The 23821-nt window shown below is 32.3% G+C and overlaps 1 protein-coding gene and 1 long non-coding RNA gene across 4 annotated transcripts; one reads left to right on the top strand and one right to left on the bottom strand.

The window, feature by feature from the left end:
* Positions 1 to 5129: 5129 nt before the first annotated feature.
* On the bottom strand, positions 5130 to 10065 carry LOC112489312 (uncharacterized). Its single transcript, XR_009635450.1, has 4 exons — positions 9613 to 10065; positions 7446 to 9342; positions 6893 to 6995; positions 5130 to 5638 (listed from the first exon to the last, which is right to left on the bottom strand). It is a non-coding gene; the product is annotated as an uncharacterized LOC112489312 (long non-coding RNA).
* A 974-nt stretch (positions 10066 to 11039) lies between these two features.
* Positions 11040 to 14400, top strand: LOC107419809 (lactoylglutathione lyase GLX1). Of its 3 annotated transcripts, none has more exons than XM_016028624.4 (9): positions 11040 to 11194; positions 11603 to 11743; positions 11841 to 11965; positions 12638 to 12702; positions 12794 to 13006; positions 13395 to 13442; positions 13536 to 13643; positions 13738 to 13890; positions 14074 to 14400. In XM_016028624.4, exons 2-9 carry the CDS (start codon positions 11625 to 11627, stop codon positions 14113 to 14115), a joined length of 873 nt encoding a protein of 290 aa, XP_015884110.3. In that variant the 5' UTR covers positions 11040 to 11194; positions 11603 to 11624; the 3' UTR covers positions 14116 to 14400. The 3 variants fall into 3 exon arrangements, with proteins under 3 accessions (XP_015884110.3, XP_060673488.1, XP_048331094.2); XM_060817505.1 differs by having other exon boundaries at positions 11156 to 11174; XM_048475137.2 differs by lacking the exon at positions 11040 to 11194 and adding an exon at positions 11283 to 11422.
* The last annotated feature ends 9421 nt before the right edge of the window (positions 14401 to 23821 follow it).

Here is a 23821-nt window from a genome sequence, read left to right on the forward strand (position 1 = left end):
CATACGTACTCAAATGGTGACTTGTAAGTGGCATAATTTTGTTTTTATAATTTTGAACCTTTAATTTTTTTTTCTTCTCCTATTGCTTGTTATGCTTTCGCAGCGCTGCATTGTGCAATGGATTTATGCTGCTTTTATTATTGTGTTTTTTTATCTTTTGACTGATGGCTTCAAAATGTTTGTATTCTTGGAATGTATGTCGAGTTATGAGTTGTGAAATGGAAGTTCAGCCCACATAATGAATACTCAGGATACCGCAATTATATTTTAGGTTAGAGATGTGCAACATAACGTTAGTTGGATGTCGAAGTCACAAATGTACAATCTACATTGAAAATTTATTACAATACACATCAACAACGTATTTCTTCCTAAACCAACTTATGTAATCCGGGCCAAATAAAACGTCCTCTTCACTGCTTCTGTACTCGATGAACATCAAAACAAAGACATCACAATCACCCTTGCAGAATTACATTTAATGAAATGGCATCAATTATGTTGATAACGAAAACCAACCATGTGTATTTCCACATGTAACCACAATAACAAAGCATCAATAAAAGTTAATTTCAAATGACAACACATTCATACTCATTATTTTGGCGGAGTGCATCTTTGATCATAGTCATTTTGAATGGATCTAAACTGGGAAGCATGTTTGAATTCTTATCGTAATACTCCCCAAACACCACAATTCCATCTGACAGCTTCGATAGTGTGTGTTTCCACCAAGAACATGCTAAATGTAGCTTTATTAATAATAACCGTTAACAAAATAAGAGAAAAAAAGACATTAAGAAATGAAAACATTTAAATAGTATTTATCCAAAATAAGAGGGAAACAAACCTTAAGAAGTGAAAACATTTAAAAAAATGAATACGGATGGTGCATCGGTAATTACCGCTGTCGACGGTTTCATTGGTAATTATTGAAGGGCCTTTGGTAATTACTGAAGGGCTTTCGGTAATTACAGTTGATAAATTTTTTGACTCCCACAAGTCTCCTAATGTGTGTTCGTGCAACAACATGCAAAATATATATTCATCAATGATCCTAAATAGAAAAATTCCCATAAAGTTCGGAAAAAGTTTTAAAATTGCCAAAAAAATTTGATTACTGTAGGGCCTTCGGTAATTACCGATGAAACCATTGGTAATCAAATTGAACTTGATGAAAAAATTACCGAAGGTTTCATCGATAATTATCGAAGGGCCTTCGGTAATTACAGATAATTACAGTTGACAAATTTTTTGACTCCTACAAATCCCCTAATGTGTGTTTCATGTAACAACATGCAAAATATACATTCATCAATGATCCTAAATAGCAAAATCCCCATAAAATTTGGAAAAAGTTCTAAAATTGCCAAAAAAATTTGATTACTGTAGGGCCTTCGGTAATTACCAATGAAACCATTGATAATCAAATTGAACTTGTTGGAAACATTACCGAAGGTTTCATCGGTAATTACCGAAGGCCTTCGGTAATTACAGTTGACAAATTTTTTGACTCCCACAAGTCCCCTAATGTGTGTTTCGTGCAACATCATGCAAAATATACATTCATCAATGATCCTAAACAGCAAAATCCCCATAAAGTTAAAAAAAAGTTCTAAAATTGTGAAAAAAATTCGATTACCGTAGGACATTCGGTAATTACCGATAAAACCATCGATAATCAAATTGCCCTTGCTGGAAAAATTACGGAAGGTTTCATCGGTAATTACCGAAGGACCTTCGGTAATTACAGTTGACAAATTTTTTGACTTCCATAAGTCCCCAAATGTGTGTTTCGTGCAACAACATGCAAAATATACATTTATCAATGATCCTAAACAGTAAAATACCCATAAAGTTCGAAAAAAGTTCTAAAATTGCCAAAAAAAATTGATTACCGTAAGACCTTCGAGAATTACCGATGAAACCATCGGTAATCAAATTGCCCTTACTGGAAGAATTACCAAAGGTTTCATCGGTAATTATCGAAGGACCTTTGCTAATGACAGTTGACAAATTTTTTGACTCCCACAAGTCCCTTAATGTGTGTTTCGTGCAACAATATGCAAAATATACGTTCATCAATGATCCTAAACAGCAAAATCCCCATAAAGTTCAGAAAAAGTTCTAAAATTGCCAAAAAAAATTTGATTACCATAGGACTTTCGATAATTACCAATGAAACCATTGGTAATCAAATTGCCCTTGCTGGAAAAATTACCGAAGGTTTCATCGGTAATTATCGAAGGCCTTTTGGTAATTACAGTTGACAAATTTTTTGATTCCCATAAGTCACCTAATGTGTGTTTCGTGCAACATATGAAGAGAAATAAAGGGTTTTCCACTTTTAAATGAACTTTGACATGGATATGTTAATTCATACTTTATCAACCACTTTTAAATGTTCTTCTTAAAAAGTGATATAGTTGAAAATGTTGGGGTACCATTCCTCAAAACAATTTTATGTTTGTTTCTTATCTTATGGACCAAATAATGATAATTTTGATAGATTTTATAGTTAGCATAGCATGGGTTTGATAAAAAATCCTTTGAAAAGTGAAGCTAATTTAATTATACATTACATGTCAGGGCTTTGCTTTAATTAGCAACTGAAATTTGAATTATGTAATACACAAGAGGAATATGTTTTTCTTACAAAATTTGTCATGATAGAGATATTCTTTTTTGGTATATCTGCAGCATTTTAGAGGCTTAAGTTTTCCTACTATTTCGTTGGTTGGTCCAAATGCTGCAATCATCCATTATGCGTCACAAGCAGAAACTTGTGCTGAGTTTAATCCAGACAGCATATATCTTTTTGACTCAGGAGTGAAGGCTTGTTAGCTATAATTAACTATTATATGTACTTGACTGATAACAATTATGTAAAGATTACAGACTACATTCATGCACTTATTTTTATTAAATATTTTAGCTAGATAGACTATGTTTTCTATTGATACATTTTTAACTTATAAATGGTTATCTTTATGGACATTTATGCAATATTTACATTGAACAACTGATATAAGAAGGACAGTTCATTTTGGAAAACCATCAGAACATGAGAAACCATGCTATACTGCAGTAAGTGTAATCTATTTTGTTTTTCCTTTTTATTATCATTATTATTATTATATTTTTTTCAAGTATTGCAAAGGGGATGTGGTTTGCTTCATTTTGCAGGTCCTCAGGGGTCATATTGCACTTGGGAATGCTCGATTTCCTAATGGAACCAATGGTATTTTATTTTCTTTTTCAAATAATGTATTTCATTTTAGATGAAATGTATTGATCATATTCTTGTAAGTTTATGATAGGAAGGTACATGTTCATTTTCCTATAGGGAATGCCCTAGATATTCTTGCTCGAGTTCCACTATGGAAAGATGGTCTTGATTATCGGCATGGTACAGGCCCAAATGGAATTGGGTCTTACCTTAATGTTCATGAAGGCAAGTATGTTTTACTACTTCTTTCCTCTATTATTTATGTTTTGATTTCAAGGCTATAGTAAGTTTTCCTTCTTCTTCTTTTCCCCTGTTTAATACATTTTACACATTGAACAAGACCCCATTTAATTAGTTTCAGACCACATGCTCGAAATGTACCACTACAAATTGTGGACTTCAAATTTCTTGTTTCGTTGGAGCTCTAATTGTGGACTTCAAATTTTTTGTTTCAGAACCTTGTTACTATGAGGACAAGAGTTTTGGTATAAGGTTGGAGAATGTCCTTATAAGGTTGGAGCTCTAATTGTGGACTTCCAATTTATTTTATCCAATAAATTTTATTCTACATATTCATAGATCAAGTATGATACAAACAGGAACCGAATAACATTACTACTAGGGTCAGTCTTAAACGACATCTTTTTAGCCTTCGAAGACAAAGAAAATTCACAGTTATTGTGTCTTCCCATTCAATTTGTTCAAAGATATGCCATGACACATAATCGGCTCTTAACATGTTATTTTGTCTTCCCATTTAATTTGTACTTAAGTCTCTCATCCGCTATGACAAGCTGCAACTCTCTTCATAGATAACCCTTAAGAATAATGCAACGGAAAGAATAGCTTAACAATCATTCTAATTGCATACTATATAGATTGAGTATGATACAAAATTGTATTCGAATTTTGTTAATGATAACTTGTAATGTTTTTGTCATGTGTCTTTTAAATTCGAATCAATAAGAGTTTGTCATCATTATATATTTTTTTGGCCACTGTGTTGTTGGTACTATTTATATTTATACCATATATACATATGTTTGTCCAAATATTTATATTTATATTTTAGCCTTTTACATATATGGTATATTTGATGGTTTGTTGTCAATAAGAAAATAATGGTGTGGCAAGAATATTGTATTGGTGGCCTCAATTTATATTTGTTCAATTTTTTCAGAGCAAATCATCACAATTTAATTCAACAACCTTCGATAATGTGTGTTTCTACCAAGAACATGCTCAATATAACTTTATTAATGATTCTGACAAAAGAATCCACAAAAGATTTGGAAAAAGTGAGAAAATTACAAACAAAGTGGATTACCGAAGGTAATTTTTCCAGCAACTACAAATTGGTTACCGTAGGTTTCATTGGTAATTACCAAAGGCCCTACCGTAATCAAATTTTTGTGCCAATTTGAGAACTTTTTCAAAACTTTTAGGGTTTTTTCTTCTTAGGATCATTGAAGAAAGTATTTTTGCATGTTGTTGCATTTAACACACATTAGGGGACTTTTGGGGGCCAAAAAATTGATAAAATGTGATTTCGGTAATTAACGATAAAACCTACAGTAATTTGTCAAGCAAGGACAAATTGATTACCGTAGGTTTCATCGGTAATTACTGAAGGCCCTACGGTAATCAAATTTTTATGCCAATTTGAGAACTTTTTCATAACTTTGTCTTAGTCTCACCCACTTTGAATCCCTCATATGTTTGACTCATGCAATCTTGCCTCATACCTCTGTTACCATGCAATTTTCCAAAGACTCATATACTAATGTAATATGCAAGATCAGGAAACTATCAAATGACATATTTAACAACCAAAAAATTAAAGAGTGGGCCATTAAATGACATATTTACCAGGGAAAAAAAAATCAAAGAGTTGTGCAAATTTATGGTTCAAATTATGAATATATTAAATACTCTAAATTATGCAGGATTGTAGAGTTTCATTAATGATGTTTAACTCTCAATATCTGGTTGACATTGAAAATGAAAAGATCGGTCGTGTTTTGAAACTTGATTCCCTTAAAAATGGTGATCTATGGAAGGAAGGACCTAAGCAACCGTATGATCATTTTTATAAACTAAAAATACCATAACAAGCATGACAATTATGATGAATGCATAAAAAGTTGATTCCAAGTATTTGGAAGTCCAGCAATACACCAATGGTTATAGTCCATGCGCCTAAAGCCATTATAAAAGCCAAGATGTCCATCTTTTCTAAGTTGTGATAAAGTTGTTATATCCAGCAGATGAACATGTTTTCTCATTCCAATTAATACATCTTTCACCACATATAATGCCTTGGGCAATCCACCTCGATAACTGATCCACTTAGGAGTTTTGTCTCATTGCCACAGTTTGTCACCCATAGCTCATTCCAATCCCTTGCCACTAAATATGAAAAGGAAAAAAAAGAAAGAAAAAAAAAATAGCATCAGAGAAATTCACGAAATTAATTTTTGGTTTTCAAAAAAAAAATTGGTGATGGGAAAGAAGTAAACTTAATGGTTGTGGGTAAGAGAAATTCCTTGGAAGATGACTTTGGTTTTACTATGATTCATGGTAGAATCCACCCACTTAACCCATGTTGTCAAACCCTTACGAAAAGCAACCATACAATTCATGTCTTTGAGAGTTTGGTTATCATATTGAGAATTTGAATGCTCTCTTTCTAGTCCTCATGAACTAAAGTGAAGGCAGTTCATAGGGATGCAGATTGGACAAAACAGGAAAACAAAAGTAGCAGAGAAAAGAAGTTAATCACATGTTTATAGCAACTTTATTAAAAACTCTATGAGCAACAGAGCATTTAAATTCTTTTTTAATCATATGCTTATAGCAATTTCATTAAAAACTCTATAAGCAACAGAGCATTCGAATTCTTTTCCTCTTTTGTTTTCTTTTACCTGGTATCACCTCTAACTAGACCCCATTTGTACCCAACAAAGACTGATTCCTTAAAGCCAATATTAAATCCCTCTTGTGCTACAACTTCTTCTCTTGCTATGAGACCATCATGATATCCACTCTAGTAATACATCAATTGTTACATGAAATTCACGGAAAGGGTGTGGGGGCAACGATTATTACTTCTAGACAAAAAAAAAAAAAAAAAAAAAAAAAAACACAACTTCCATATGTTAAGGAGGGACACTACATCAACCTCATAATCAAGTGCACAAGGATAACGATATGCACCTGACCTAAGGCATTTTCAAGCACATTTTTGGAATTGTAACCAATAGTATGGGTTTCTCAATCTGTAAATATCAGTTTATCATGGAAGTCTTGAGTGCCATTAGCCTATAATACAAAACCACAAGCAAACTAATACCACATCTCCGCAACCAACCTCAAATTCATAAAATAGGAGTAAGTATAAGACAGTTCACCTATCCTATCCCCAACTGCATATCTGTAATCAACTTGAAAATTAATAATGTTCCACCAGCCAAGCCTAAGAAATTCCAACCTTGGCTGAAAACTAAACAGAAAGAAATTAAGGTAAACTAAACAACATAGATAGTATACCTCATGGTCCATATAGTAGGTATAACATCTTTTTTAAATATTAACTAATTGTAAACAAAAAAAGAGAAAGTTAACTTATATAATTCGCCATAGAACATATAACTAAAAGGATACCATAAGAATCACTTTGGTCACATCGGGCACTTGGCATAAGATCACTTTCTATTTGATGTTGCAAGCTTTCCAAGTGAAGCTCCTCTGCAAAACTACCGCTCACCTTCATAACCATAAACAAGAAACCAACATAAAATCAAAATTAAGTTATGTAATTAAATTATGATATCTAGCAGGATGGTGAGTGTCATATAAACAAGAAAACAAATGATCAACATTTGAAGCAGATTTAACCATAACTGCTTTCTACTTATTTTTCAATTTTGTTTTTTTGGGATTTCTTTTCTTTTAATTTCCTTTAATATTCTGTTGCAATCAGAAAATTCAACAAACACTTGTGAAGTATTTCTGACCTTAAAGCAATATAGAAACCGACCCTAAAGCATACTCATAATATTTAATCACCCCACTAAATTGTATAACCTACTACTACTACTACTACTTGATTTCGACTAGTTTCCTCCATTCCAATCATTGTCTTCGCCTTTCACCAATCAAGCAAAAACCCAAGCTAAAAAAAAAAAAAAAAAAATCAAAATACATAGATCCTTACCTCAAACGCAATTTTTCCTTAGTCTTTCATATGTTTGCAAGAGAAGAGGTAAGAGATGCACGGAGATGGAGCATGGATTTTTTTTTTTTTCTTAATGAGATTGTGTGTGGGTTTTCTGGGGGATGAAGAAAAATAGAAAAGCCGAGTGCAGAAACTAAAGACTGTGGGTTTTTTGGACTGAAGGAATGAAGAAAGGAAAGTAAAGTAATTTTTTACTTTCATTGGGGATAAAATAGGAAGCAGAGGGCAGATAAAAAAAAACCAAGAAATGAGGGGCATATTTCATTAAAGGCCTTGAAAAAAGAACATTGGGCCAAATTACCCTATATTTAAAATAGTTTTCCATTTCATATAATTGGAGAAAGAGCGGGCCTATTGGGCTTTGATCCACTTTTCTATGTGAGTCTTTTATGAGATCCTTTTGATCCAATCTTCTTGGGCTGGAAGTTCTGGAAAATGGGCCTGCATTTCCAGCCATTGTGTTAAAAATAGTTTATAATTGACATTTTTTTTTTTTGGGGGGTCCATTTTCTTTTTGTCAGCTCATAATTGATCATATTTTTCCAACTCCGTAAACACTTTTTTTTTTTTAATTGTTTTTTTAAGCTGAAGACGACTTCTTAAACCTTTATTCACTATGGGGGAGTGTTATTTCATTTTCTCTCGATAACTTTTTTTTTCCTTTCCTTTTATTTGTTTATTTTATTTTATTGGCAATACTTTTAGTTTATTTCCCAGATGTAATTGTAAAGATAAACGATCTTTTTTTCTCCACTAGTTAGACAGTCAAAGCAATTAATCACGTGACGCATAGCATACGTGGCCATAAAAACATCCTCAGAAGATCCGAAGTTGTCCGTTGTGTCAACAACTTCAATGAAATAAAATCGAAAGGACTAACATAAAGTTGCCACATTTCCTACCACAACTTTACTCACCAATGACCCTACTTATTAAAGTATAACATATTCTTTATCAAAAAAAAAAAAAAAAAAAAACCCTGTAATGATAAAAGTAGCCACGTTGACGATGTGGCATTATTCTATATATATATATATATATATATTGATAACGGCTTATGTTGGGTATGTAGGACATATGTAGATCGGATGACATATTAAAATAATATAATTTTGTATTTGATATAATTTCGAACTGAATAGTAAATTAATTGTTCAATATTTTATATAGGATTGAATTGGATTGGTTATATTTTTTATTTTTTTAAAAAGTGAAGAGATCGATAAACCCTTGCCTCCAGTGACTTCACCCAAGATAGATACATACAAACATATATTGTGCATAAACATATACAGAAAATCTAATTTCTCTTTAATTGAAAAAAAAAAAAAAAAACCAAAACATAAACAAGAATTCAAAGGATAATTGCCAAGATCCGCAAAATACTTTTTTGACAACAAAAGCAAACCTTGTAATTCCACAAAAAAAAAAAAAAATGTCAACCAATTACAACATTTCAAACAACATAGATCTACAAAACAAAGAAATTAGAAAGAACGAAAACACTCATAAACTAGTTTTATACTTTTAGAGAGAGTGTGTGAAACAGATTACACCATGAATCTGAAGAATCACCAATCTACCGTATCTTTCTCTCTCTCTCTCTCTCTCTCACACTGAATTTGCTAAGGGGAGCTGATGAGTCATAGAAATTCATACTAAACCTTGCAAACAGATCCAATTCAAGTAGAGATTTTTTTGTAAAGAAATTAGGGCTTACTACAACAACTTCCAAAAAACCATGTGGAAAAACCAACGAAAAGTTGCCTTCCGAATTCTCGGTGATTTCAGGTGGCTATCCTTAATCAAGTGCTAAGCCTTCCAAATTTAGCCTTTATCCTTGCAAATCGAAGCCCTAATTTTGCGTATCAAAATCCTAAATTTTGCATATATTAATCACATGAATGCAATATAACAAAGCCTTAATTTTTGCAAATCAAAGATAAAGAAAACACATTCAAAACGAATAAGAAGAATAAGAAGAAGAAGAAGAAGAAGAAGAAGAGGAAGAATCGGCATCAATGGGTGCTAGGTTGTGAGGGTAGAGTAAGAAACGGCCCTAATTTTTGCACATCAAAGGAGAAGGTAAAGAAGCGGAAGGAAGAAGGAGAATGTAAAGAAATGGAAGAGATGTAGAAATTCATACTCATCGGTCGTGTTTGTTACTCGAAGAGATGTAGAGGTCCAACGAGAGACACGATCAATACGATCCAGTGAGAGAGAAAAGAGCTGCTTCGATTGTTGACACAATCCAGTGAGAAAGGGGAGAGCTGCCTCAGCGAGTTTGGGACAGGTGAGACCCAAGGGGAGAGACAGGTAACTTGAGTCCTCTTCGAGTGAGACAACATGACCTCTTGGGACAACTTGTCCAGTTCTCAAAATTGTCTTCCAAACACGGTGTTGGGACACAGTTCTGTCCTGACCTGGCCAATCCTGCGTACCAAACACTGCCTTATAAGACACGTTGGTTGGAGCTTAGACAAAAAATTGAAAAATATAAGAATAGAAATGCAATTTTATTTTATTATTATTATTATTTTTTTCCCCTTTTCCACAGTTTGGCTGTAATCTAGACCAAGAACAAAATGTGTCAATTAATTAATTAAAATTCACCACATCATCATGCGGGTTTCTTTTTGTCGAAACAATTTTGACTTCGTGTAAATAAAAAGAAAGATCTACTTGCATTTGCTACATGATCTTAATAGTTTTATTTTAAATTTATAATTTTTATTTTCATTTAAAATTATTATTAGCGATATTTATTAATTGAATATATTTATATTCAAAAATAAATAATTGAATATTTTAAATATATTTAGAAATATATAATTAAACATTTTAAATATATTTAGAAGTATGTAATCAAATGTTTTTAAATATGAATATCTCAATTGTGTTTAGAATTATACAACTTAACATTTTAAATCCATTCAAAAATATGCAAATAAATATTTTCATATATAAATATTTTAAATATGTTTAAAAGTATATGATTAAATATTTTAAATAAACTCATAAGTATATAGTTGAATATCTTTATAAACGTTTATAATTTTAAAATCGAACATTTATAAATTTATCTTTCCATTGTATAAAAATTTTCTAACCGAAAAGAAAATTTAGTGGAATCTTGATCACTATTAATTTTGTTCCAAAATATTAAAATTTTTTATGAAGTGGTATATGATTTTTAAATTATTTATAATTTTTTTTACCTAGTTAATATTTTATAAATTATAGATATTTTAAATATTTTAAATATTATGTAGAATTATTTTATGTCTACCAAAAAATCTTTTACAACTGTAAAAAGAAATTTTCAAAACTTTTGCACTTTTTAACTTTTAGGATCATAATTACTATTTTATCAAAAACAATAGATATCGTGCCAAAAACGATCAGCAGGCTTGCTAAATTGGCAACCTTAACATGACGGGCGTTTCTTAGTGGTCTATTCAGTTGTTCAAGAACTTGGAGACTTTTCAACCAAAAAGACAAACAAAGAACTCGGAGACTTTTTGTTTATTTATTTATTTATTTTGTGGTGTCGTAGACAAATTCAAAGGCTGTGATTTGTGGGTGAGGAATGATTAATCTGCATAATAGGTGACTCTAGCAACTACAAGCAGTGAAAAGTATTATAAAATGTGTCTGTGTGGTTGTGCTTCTAACATTGCGCCAGTATTCATTCAAAGGCATTCCAGAGCCAGTCTCTCACTCTCTACGTTAAGCTCTCTCTCTCTCTCTCTCTCTCTCTCGCAATTTGATTCATGGGTCAAATAGCAATCTATCTTAGTTTTATATATGTGAATATTTTATTGATTCATGGGTCAAAATAGCAATCTATCTTATTCAATGGAAGGGAATTAGACAATGAAATGTGGCGTTTTGTTGCTCATACGACATTTTAGTTTTATATATGTGAATATACGTACGACACCGAACGGTCTTATGTATGTACAACGATCATAAGCTTTGTTCGTTTGTTTTCCCAGAATCGTTCTGAAAGTTCTTTGCTTTTTTTTTTTTATATGATTTTTTATTTCGGTTTTTGTCTTTAATTATACATGTAGAAAAGAATTAGAGAATATAAGGTTGTGGATTGAGTCTAAATTAGGACATATTTTGAACAGAATATTACAGCACTAGTTCAACATGGCTGAGGCCTCCGCACCGGCTACTCTCACCCCTGAGTTGTTGGAATGGCCTAAGAAAGATAACCGCCGCTTCCTTCATGCTGTGTATCGTGTCGGTAATCTTGATCGAACTATCAAGTATGGTTTCTACCACATAAATTATTCTTTTTTGCACAAATAATTGACAGTTTCCTGTGGATTTTGTTTCTTATTCTTTTTCTTTCTCTACTTTCAGGTTTTATACCGAAGCTCTTGGGATGAAGCTCTTGAGGAAAAGGGACGTTCCAGAGGAGAAATACTCAAATGCCTTTCTTGGGTTTGGCCCTGAAGAATCTCACTTTCTTGTGGAGTTAACATACAGTATGCTGCTCCTTCTTATCTCAAACTTCGTGTGTGTGTATATATATATTGTTAAACGTCTAGTCGTTTATTTTTTTATTAAAATATTTGAACATACTCTTTTATGTTTGTAGTTTTGTTTATGATCCATTGAGCATTTCGGAGTGAATAGACCACAGTTCTAATTTCTTGGTGAATCTTATTTAAGAATTATTTAGTGCTTCGCTAGTCTTTATTTAAAGTTTTAAGTTCTCTAGTCAGTGAATAAACTATGCTTTTTCATTAGGACATGGTTGAGAAATACAGAATAGTGGAAGGAAAAGAATTAGCCCACTTTAACTATTTAGCCTTTTTTTTTTTCTTCCCAAAATTGAGCCCACCTGAGCTATTTAACTTTTTTCAAATTGATTTTCTTGACTTGGTTTTCTGACTTTTGTTTCGTCTTGACAAAGAAACTGCTGCTGTATTCTTTTTCTAATTTGGGGGCGGGAAAACAGATGCTTTCATAAACTGGTAATAAATTTGTGATCACGAAGTGAGACTTTTTGCCCCCTTGAGAAACCATTGAAGGTTGACTTGTCATTCTTTACTAAGAACTTAAAATTATTACCAGAGGTGAAATGCGTAGACTTTTGGATGCTCAGATTTTGAAAAGTCTTGATTTCTCATAAATATTTTCATTCTGATTCACAGATTATGGGGTGAGTTCATATGATATTGGGACTGGCTTTGGGCATTTTGCTATTGCAACTCCAGATGTAGGTCTCATTTTTGTTTCTAAGAAAGTTTAAAAGCACTCTGTTCTCATCATGATAACCTATTGAATTATGATTCCTGGTGAATTCCTAGGTTTACAAACTGGTTGAACACATTCGGGCCAATGGCGGTAAGGTCACCAGGGAGCCTGGAACTGTTCAAGGGGGGTCAACTGTTTTTGCCTTTGTGAATGACCCTGATGGTTACTCTTTTGAGCTTATTCAACGAGAATCATTTTCTGAGCCACTTTGTCAAGTAATGCTGCGCGTTGGCGATTTGGAACGCTCTATCAAGTTCTATGAAAAGGTGAGTATGCCTAATTTTATTTTATTTTTTTAATTTTTTTTCAGTGAATTGTCTCCAATTATTCTCCAATAGAAGTCTATAATAGCGACCTTGTGCACAGGATTTGAAGTAGTTACTAAATTAAAGTGGATTTGTTGATTCTGGATCAAAGTCTATTATTTTTGAACTACTAGTTTACTGCTCCTAAAGTGCAATACAAAATGGATTTTCAGCACCAGCTAGTTGCTTTCATTTTGAAGAGATACTGTAACAATGTGATTCACAATGTCAATCCATAAACTATTTTATAGATGCACACAATTCGAGTCTGAGGTTTAAGTACTTCTTTTGCTTTAAATTTCATATAAACAAGGGCGCCAACTGACTTCTTCACTTTCCGTTTCTGCAGGCGTTAGGATTGAGGGTGGTAATGAGAGCTGACAGGCCTCAAGACAAGGTGCTTTACAGAATTAAAAATGTCATGTTTACGTTCCATACCTTTGTCGAGCCTTTATAATTTCTCCCATATTTTGTTGCATGCGCTTCACAGTTCTCCCTTGCCATGCTGGGGTATGACGAAGAAGAGAAGACAGCTGTTCTGGAATTGACTTATAATTATGGTGTGACTGAATATACCAAGGGAAATGGATACGCACAGGTCTTTATTATTTTTTCCTACCTTCCATGTTGAAATCTTAGTCTTATTCTTCCTCAATTCAGGATTAACTTGATTGTTTTTGTATCAACACCAGATTGCTATTGGTACTGATGATGTATACAAAAGTGCTGAGGTAGTGAATGCGGTTACACAAGAGCTTGGAGGAAAGATAACTCGACAACCAGGTCCAATTCCTGGTCTCAACACCAAGATTACGTCTTTTCTGGATCCAGATGGATGGAAAACTGTGAGTTTTTATTATAATTGTTGGTGTTTAACGTTCTTTTATTTATTTGATTCTGAAAGCAATGCTGAGTAGACTGGGTAAAACATTATATCTACGTATGAACTTGTTTTCCTTATGTATTCTATCTACGTCCAAACAGTTGTTTTCGAGCTCATGTCAGCATTCATTGTTATGCTCTTGTAGGTCTTGGTTGACAACAAAGATTTCCTCAAGGAACTGCATTGAGGAAAAAGTGAATGCGCAAGAGCCTGGATGCATAGAGCACCTACTCTTTTATCTTGTATGAATAAATGTTAAAGTAGTTTCAAAGCAACTGGGATTGACTGTTTTAATATGGATGCTTCTATTTTTCTCTATATGTGCTCCTATGATGGGCACCTTTCTATGTAGTATTTACTGGTATGGTATTGATATGAGGTGTAGTCCTATGTTCACTCTGTTATGGAATGTGTATGACGTAGCTGACGAATCATGATGTGCATAATTTGAAAGATCGACTTATGGTGTTTACTTCGTGAGAGCTCATGGGCATTATAAGGTAACTTAAGAAAATACATGAACTGAAACATACATATATATATATATATATATATGTATGTATGTATAAATTTATATATCATGTTTTTTTTTTTTTTTTTTTTTTGGTTTTGGGATAAATATATTTCATAAAGAACATCACAATGATTATTGGAGTTCTTAAGACAATATGATTACCGAAGTAAGTAAACAATAGGGGTTAGCAAACAATTAAATAGTAAACAAACGACACTATTTTGGAAAAGGCAATAGGTGCTGTGGTAGACTAGGCATCTATGAACGGTGATGGTCCGGACCTAAGGGGGAAAAATTATATAAAATAAAATAAAATCTCCCACGAAACTGTTCGGTCAAAATACTGAAAAAATAATAATCGCATGCTTTTGTCTCCATCCTCACAGCCACTTTGCTTTACAATAGGTCCACAGTCCACCGACAGGCAAAATTTGATTTGGTAAACATTGTCGTAGAGTATCAGGAAAAATTGGTTAAAATTCAACGAGTTTATGTGGCCAGGCCGCAAAGTGATGTCATTTGGTATGTGAAATCTTGTAACGAAAAATGTTTATTCATGACTATGTTGAATTATCATTGATTCCAATCTACAAATAAGTAGTGAATTATATTGATTCTAAAAGTTTAAGAATGTATATTTTTATTTTTATTTATATTTTTTTGAACAGTAAAATATGGTGTATATTATTCATGTGGTTGACTTAACAAATCAAATTGTCCCCAAAATCAGCCTCATCTCCCAAATAGGCTATGGACGAAAAGGAGAGTTGATCCCCGTTGCACATTGATAACTTAAAAAAATAATAATAATTATGATAATCTTCTTAAAATTGGTTTTTTTTTATCTTTTTCTTTAATAAATTTTCCTAAAGAATATATATTTTTCTTTATCACCTTGGATTTTTTTTTTCTATGCATGAAGACAAAGTCTCCACATTCAGCTCATATATATAACTCATATGTTTTTCAGTTAATGATTTAAAACAAAAAAAAAAAAAAAAAGGGGGAAGAAAGAGAGAAAGAAATAAGAGGGTAAAGATTGACTTGAGCATGCTGTCAGTTTTCATTTTCTAAAGTATGAAATGCCGTATTTGTTCAACGTTGGCACTTTCAGAGGATTTGTCTCCATGCTAGAAAAACCTAGCTAGTAAACAGTCTTTGCAGGCATAAGTAATCTTCATGCCTCCAATATTGAAACTATCTAATGTAGGGATACAAAATCCCAAGGCCCCTATCGAAAGTAAGCTTGCTTGTCCTGTTATGTCAAAGTCTCATAACATTTCCAAACTACTAGCCCATTTACACCAATAAAAAGAATGATGAACATTCAAAACTGATAACAACCAAATGCTTTTTCAAGGACTTTTCTCCATTCTCCTAGTTCAAAGCTTTCTTGCTCATCCACCATCCGCCTCCACACCGACCATATGTTATTTACAATAATTGAAGGTTGAAACATCTTTTGCATGTTTGGCTATCCAGAATCAACATGGAGCAGAGCCAAGAATCAATATGGGTTTACAGTGTTGTAACTGATATATGTTTAATTTGTTTAACTTATGATACCACTAACAATTGGCATCAAATCCTTTACACATATGATATAATCTCTAGATTTGGATTCTTTAATTTCTATATTTGATGCGATGAAAAATAATGTCCGACTTATTTTATACGTTGCCTTTTGAATATTTTGGGTGTTTTGATTTGTTTAAATTTGAACGGAAACTAAATGTCCTCGTTTGGATTTATTGTGTGTATAAAATTGTAGAAACTGAGTTTATGCAAAATTATGTCAAACTTTTGTTAGATTAAATTAAAACTTGGGTTGTGTTGTAAATTCTTTTTCGAATCGAATGGAGTGATTTAGAGGTGTTCTTTTTGACCTGAAAAGTTTGAAAATCCATGAAAAAAAATTGAAACCTTGGCTGACCCACACCTTGTTTGGGCATTGTTTATGGACAAGGTTTGACGAAATTAAGACCTAAGTGTTATTTCAAACTGATATTTGGATGGAATGGATGAATTTTTTAGCACCTAATTTAGCATGAATACCCACATGTTGAGAACCTTTTAGTTGATTCTCTCTTGTGTTTGGGTGTTGATTTGGGCATTTTTTTTGCCAAATTGATCTTTGGATTATTTGTCCCACACCGAGAGGAGAAGATTGGTATCGGTTTCACAGAAAACGACAGTCGAATTTGAGTTTTTTAGCCGGGTTGGACAAGGGGGTCGCACAACTAGGTCGACCTGCGACCTGACTGAAGGTTAGAGATGAGCTAACTTCAGCACACATCATATGCTAACATCGATAGCTACTTATAAAAAATAAATAAATAAAAATAAATAAAAAAAACTTTTTTATTTTTTAATTTTATTTTTATCTATAATTCTATTATTATTATTATTATTATTTTACTAAAAACATATTGACAAAAAAATATTTATTTAATTTATTGTCAAATTTTATGGTTTTTTTTTTATCCAATTCATTAATTTTTTTGGGAAATTTTACTCCATTCTCAATTTTTCTATTTCTTTTAATTAAAATGCCCAAGATTCAAAGTACATATTTTGGTTAAGATTGCCCACTAAAAGTGTAACACCTCGTCCCAAAGTACAACGGAAATTTTCCAACTTTGACCGAGGTTGACCGTTGACTTTGACTTTGACTGTTGACCGAAGGGGTCAAAATTTGACTTTTTGAATTCTATGTTGACTGAGGTACCGTTACGAAGTACACGTTGGCACGAGTTCGTAGACTAGTAGTACGTCGAAAACGGAGCTACGGTTTGAAAGTTATAAACAAAACAAGTTGAGATCCAAACTGTCTAAGGGATGCCGGAGTTGACTTTTTTATTCATGCAAAGTTGAGCTTTGACTCATGCATGGTTGTGAAGTACCCGTCGATACGAGTCCGTAGACTAGCAGCACGTCCGATTTGAACATGTGGTTTGAAAGTTATGGACCTGTAGAGTTTTTCAAATACTATATTATTTTAATATTATTTTTTTTAACCGTGTAACAATGTGCCACGTGTGACTTAATAAATGTGACCATGTGTCACCATGTTGAGATGTCATATGTCAACCATGCTTAATACCATATTATTTTATATAATAATATTATTTTGTTATTATTTAATTATTTCTTTTTTTTTCTTTTCCCCCACGTGGGAAAAAAGGGCCATGGCCCCTTCCCCTTCTTCTTCTTTCTTTCCTTCTTTCTTCCTTCTTTCTTTCCTTCACTCGCCGGCGTGTGTTCATCTTTCTCCGGCCACCACAAGCCACACGCACCGGCCACCGTCCAAGACCACACGCCGGCGAGCTAACCAGCCAAATTTCGTGGCCGGCCGGCCGGCGACGGGCCCAGATCGGGCCAGTGAAGTCGGCGGCGGCGGGTTGAATTTTTCCTGCGATTCTCGCCTTTTCCGGCCAATCCAGTCCAAATTGCCACCCCTTTCCCCCTATTTTGGGTCCTCTGAGTTCAATTATGGTCTCCAATCATTTAAATTCGAAATGGTTCGTGAGATACGAGGAGATCAAGACCGGCCGAAGCTTTCCGGCCAAATTCCAGCCACCGCCGGTCGAATTGAGCTCAATGGAGGTTGGTAATGTGATCCTCATCTCACAAGCTTTCCATAGATATATAATTTGTCAATTTTGGTTAACGTTTGTGTTAGACCCCCGAGTACCGGGTATTATTTACCTGAATAAAATATTAATTTATTTGGCTGTGTGTGAATTGTGTTCTAGGAGCTTGGTTTAATGGAGTGCTCCAGGTGAGTGACCCACCTTCAAAGTAATTTCGAAAATTAAATTTGTGAATATTTTGTGTGAATTGAATATTTGAAATTGATATTTTATGTGCCAAATATTTAGTGGTTTTATTTGTGAAAATTTGATGCCCAATTGAGTGAATCAAAATATTTATATATTAAAAAAATATTTTGATTCAAAGAATTTTATGAAATTGAAATTGAAATTATTAATTTTTAAATTAATTTGTTGGAATATTTCATAATTGAATATTTCCAAAATATGTTTATGTGTTCGATATCATGAGAATTTCTATCTAGAATGGTATTGCTAATTCATAACGTTTTTAATATACATTTTGGTGCCAAAAGAATATATTTGGAAATTTAAAGAAATTGTGGTTTGATTTATTGTAATTATTGCTATGGTTATTAGTTTTAAAAATTGTTTTGGGGTATAACATAATATATATGTGTTCGAATAATTTGGCTTATATACCATTTGATTGAATGTTTGGATTATGCATATAAAAATATTTGCCTTATTAAATATGAGTTGTCATTTTACGTAAGGTTTGACAATGTATTAAATGATTTTATATTCTAATGGGTTCATAAGTGAACTTGGAGTAATTAAATATTTTGGTATTTAAATTGAGATTTTAAATCATTTTGGAAACTATTTGGTTTGAGAAACCAGATTGAAAATCATATAATTTTAAGCACAATCAAATATTTTATAATTTTAGGTGTTTAAAATTGGTTTATGGTGAATATATTTCACTGTGGTATTTCTGGTTTTCGTATGAAATGATATTTTGAGATTTTGAAATATTTGAACAAGCGGTTGAACTTGACAATTAAATTATGATTATGATACAGTAGGATACTGTATCGGTTATTTTAATCGATGTAACCATATAGTACCAGAGTTTGGTTCAGTATTATATTACAGCGTGCTGGGTTTACCACGGTGCCGTGAGGTTAGTTTCATCCAACGGTTATCTATTATTATCACAGACTGTGAGGTCGAGTTCATCCGACGGTTTTAGTATTATTACCATGGTGCCGTGAGGTTGGTATCATCCAACGGTTTATTATTGCCACGGACCGTGAGGTTGGGTACGTTCCAACGATTTATTTATTATTATTCCCATGACACCGTTCATATATTGAGGGTCGTGAGGTAGGTGTATCCCACGGTTTACAGATTGGTATGTTGTATGGCACATTGTATATGTTGTATGTAACGTTGTTTTTATTAATTGTTTCAATTGGAAAACTTAATACAAATTTTATGGAATTTTATTATGTTTTTGATTTCTTATTTATAGTAGTATTTTAACAGTACATTTCATCTTGATTTTTTTTTTCTATTTATATTGGGTTGATGATTTTTAAAAGATCTTAGTATGTTTTTACCATTTATCTTAAATGGAGGTTTTAAATTGACTTAATTTTTTCCTTTACTTAATTCTTCAAGAAATTAGTTTATTTCATTATAAATTCTGAATGCTTGAATTATTACATTTTATTTGATATTTAGTTGAATAATTGACTCCTTGGTTTTCGGGGAATATGAATAACAGGTTTTGTGAAAAGGTTTTAAAAGGGGAACTTTTCCAACCGAAAGAATCGTAAGGGTTTTGAGAGAAATTATTATTTCCAATTAATTATTATTTATCTACTTAGTTATCGTGGTATTATAATTGTACAGTAGATAGGCTCACCCACTGAGATGATTAGCATCTCACGTTTTTAAATTCCGTTCCCCTAGGTCCAGGTTGGGAGACGTTGATCATCCGGGGCGAGCCCGACGTCTCAGTTCATTGCTGAAAGTTCAAGAAGTATTTCTTCCCTTTTTCATCTCCATCTTGTATTACTTCTTTATCTGTCATCGTATTAATCTCATATTTATTTGTATAATGCTCTGTATACTGTATTGGACATTTAGTTGTTAATTATGCACTGGTTCACTGTTATTCATTTGAAGTGCTGTAAATTTGTGGAATCAATTCGTAGTAATGTGGAAGGAATAAAAGGATGAATATAGAAGTGTGTTTTCAGTGTAGGAAATTTGTGGTAAGTCCAACCCTTAGGGGAGGTTCTGCCAGATTTTCCATTGGAGGGTCTGGTAGGGTTTCCCTAGGATCAGGGCTTGTCTAGGGTTCCGGTGAGGAATTTTGGACGAGTCCTGACAAAAAGTTTTATATTATACTTGATATAGTGGTGTAGATAGACTAAGTGTTTGCTTATTGCAAGATTTAGTACATGCAAACTATGAATTATCATGAGACTCAGTATCTAGTTGGTATAATGGTGTGAAATTTTAAGTACTTAGTTTTCATGAGACGTAATTTGTCCATATGATGTAATTGATAATGGAAAAATATTGACATAGTAAATGTAAGTTTATGTACTCACCTATAGTTAGGTTTAATTTATTGGATTTATGAATGTCAACTTGGAGTTAGGATAATGGATAGGATGCTAGGTATATACCTATAATAAAATTTGGCTTGCCTATTTCATGAAATTGCCAATATAACTCATTCTCTCCCACTTATGAACTAGGATCTATACAGATAATTAGGCTACCCTATCGGTGGTTTAATTACTTGGTAGAATGCTGTGAATGACAATAGAAGTTGATTAAATACCATGAATTGCAGGTTTTGAGTTGCTTTGTTGGTGACTTGATTCAATGCAGTTGATTATGGTTATTTGGTTAACTATTCCTAGCACGTGTATGGGTATCTTTTGTGCTATGGAGACCTTAGCAATATGATGTGTTTTGATATGATTAAAGGGGCTAGAAGATAACATTTGCACAGTTCTTGTGATGTAATGCATTCTTGTTATTTGTTATTTCCATATTTGGGAGCACCCCTTATACTCTGTCTATGAATGCCATAATAACATAAAATAAACTAATTATCAGAAGGTGCTAAAGATTCTAAAAAATTTTTTTGACCTTGGTAAAGCTAGATTTAACTTTAGATTTTGGTTCACTGGAGATACCAAATATTTATAACACTACCAATTTAAATGTTGTATAAAGACTTCAAGCACTTGTATAACTACTATATAATGGTCAAGGAGAATCAAATACATGATTCTATATATTTTTTTTAGGTATTATGATCTATGAATACTGTTCATAAGCTCTTTTAGAATAGTAGAAAATTTATCAATTTTAATAAACCTAGAAAAATTACTATTTAGATTTATTGAACTCCACTGTGTATAATAGAGTTAGTGGTATGAATGAGCTTATCTTAGAACTTTCCTCTTATTATATCAATCTCATGGGCCTTGATAAAGATTTTGGTAAAGAGTATCTATTACCATAATGAAAAGCTTTTCGCTTCTTTTGACAATATTAGGTTAAGGCTCATTATGTTAGAAAGTTTAGATGTATTTTGAAGGAGCTAATTACTATTTTTTTTAATGAGAAAAATGACATCAAACTGAACAAGTTTAAGCATTTTGTTATGGTGTCCAATTAAAATGACAAATTCAAAAAGGTTTCTGTAATGATGGTGAAGATCCAAAGCCCAATGAGAATAAGGGCTTTGTTGCAAAGTTTTATAAGCATAAAAGGTGGTTTATTATCAGTAGGGGGAAAGAAATAATCATATCATGAATGGTACAACTTTAACTAGAATTTGATCAACTGTTGAAAATTAATGGCTTAATAGGAGATAACATGGAATGTTAAGCCAATAAACATTGGCCATTGTGAGATTTTATGTGGCATTTTATAATAAGTTGGCTTATAAGCTTTTGATTGTGTTAGATTCCCTTGTTTTGTTATTGTTATTCTTGTAGTTTCACATGTTTGAACCATAATTAGAAGTAATTCTTTATGTTACAGCAATGATGTCTATGTTTTAATTACGCCACATTTTTCAATAGACCATAAGTATTTTATTATCTATGATAGTGACTTCTTTTGTTATGGATATGTTGTGCTTTTCTATGAAAAGTTAAACTCCTCTGAAGATAAAGCTTTAGAAGAATAAGAAGTTGATGGTTGTGATCTAGATGATGAATACTATAATAGATACGAGGAGAGTAAATGGAACCTAGTGCCATAAATAATTTATTTGAGTGAGTACAATATTGATGTGTAGTTTACAATCCTGCATTCCTTAGCAAATGACATAATTGAGAGGAATAACCACACTTAATGGATGTAGCACAATGTGTGTAGGCAAATTTTAATTTGTCATTTTTTTGTGAGTGACAAGTTATGTCTAGTTTACACATTCTCTTATGTATGAGGTTATAAAGTTGATGTTATGATATATAATTCTGATATTAAGAAGTTGGACTATAAAATCTTTAATGGTTATTTTGTTGGCTCTCGTAAAGAATACAGGGGTTCCATCTTATACCATCAAGATAGTTAAATCAAACATGACTATTTATTTTGAGGATATTTTAGTTTTGGTGAAAGTAAGGGTCCAAATATATATATATATATATATATATTTTTTTTAGAGAGGAAAGTGTGTTTATTCTCACTGTTGATGTTCTTGCTAGAGATATTATTGATATGATAGTTGTGCAATTGGTACTAAATCAGGACTGAATCCATTAAGATAAAATGAGATATTTTGGTTGCAACTGTTACTGATGTGTGCTTTTGAGAAGGTCACAGAGGGTTCAAAGATTCATTATATCTGATGACTATTAAGTTTATTCGCAAAAACATAACATAGATTTGCTATAAGTGATGAGTTGTAACCAATCACTTATTAGGAAGTCATAAGTAATTTAATGGCGATCTTTTAGTTAGATGCAATAAAAGATGATATAACATTTATGATATCAAATGATGTGTAAGTTTTTAGTTTAGTAACCTAAAGGTAGCAAACCTATTAGGTACAAATGGATCTATAAGATCAAGAGAGATATTAATAATCAAATGGACAAGTATAATCTGGACTTGTTACCGAAAGGTTTAACTAGAAAGAGGAAATCAGCTATAAAGAACTGTTCTCTCATATACCCATAAGGGATTATTTTAAAATCATTAAGATAATTGTGGCTAATTATGATTTGGATTTGCAATATATGGATATCAGAATTGCTTTCTTAAATGGAATTTCATATTCGAATGTGTATATATATGGTCCAACCAGTTGGCTTCCAAGCAGTGGGGAATGAGATTTTATTTTATAAACTTAAGAGATCTATTTATGGTTTTTAGTAAGTCTTAGAGTAGTGGTATTTCAATTCTGATGAAATTGTCATCTAAAATAGTTTTAAGGAGAATATTGTTAATTTGTGCATATGTTTATGGGTCAGTGTGAGCAATTTAATATTTATAGTATTGCACGTTGAAGACATACTGTTGGCTTTCATTAATACTGACCTATTGATTGAGACAAAACTATGGTTGTGTAGCTATTTTGATATAAAGGATCTTTAAGAGATTTCATTTGTACTTGAAACAAAGATTCTTCGAGATAAGGTTAATTGTGTATTGTAGTTGTTTTAGTTAGAGCATTGTTGATAGAATTGTGCATAGATGTAATTGCACAATATCTCCTCATATGGTATCAATGATAAGCTCTTCAGGAATTTGTATCCCAAGAATGAAAGAGTGATAAA

This window comes from Ziziphus jujuba, chromosome 1, assembly GCF_031755915.1.
Source record: "Ziziphus jujuba cultivar Dongzao chromosome 1, ASM3175591v1".
NCBI lineage: Eukaryota > Viridiplantae > Streptophyta > Magnoliopsida > Rosales > Rhamnaceae > Ziziphus > Ziziphus jujuba.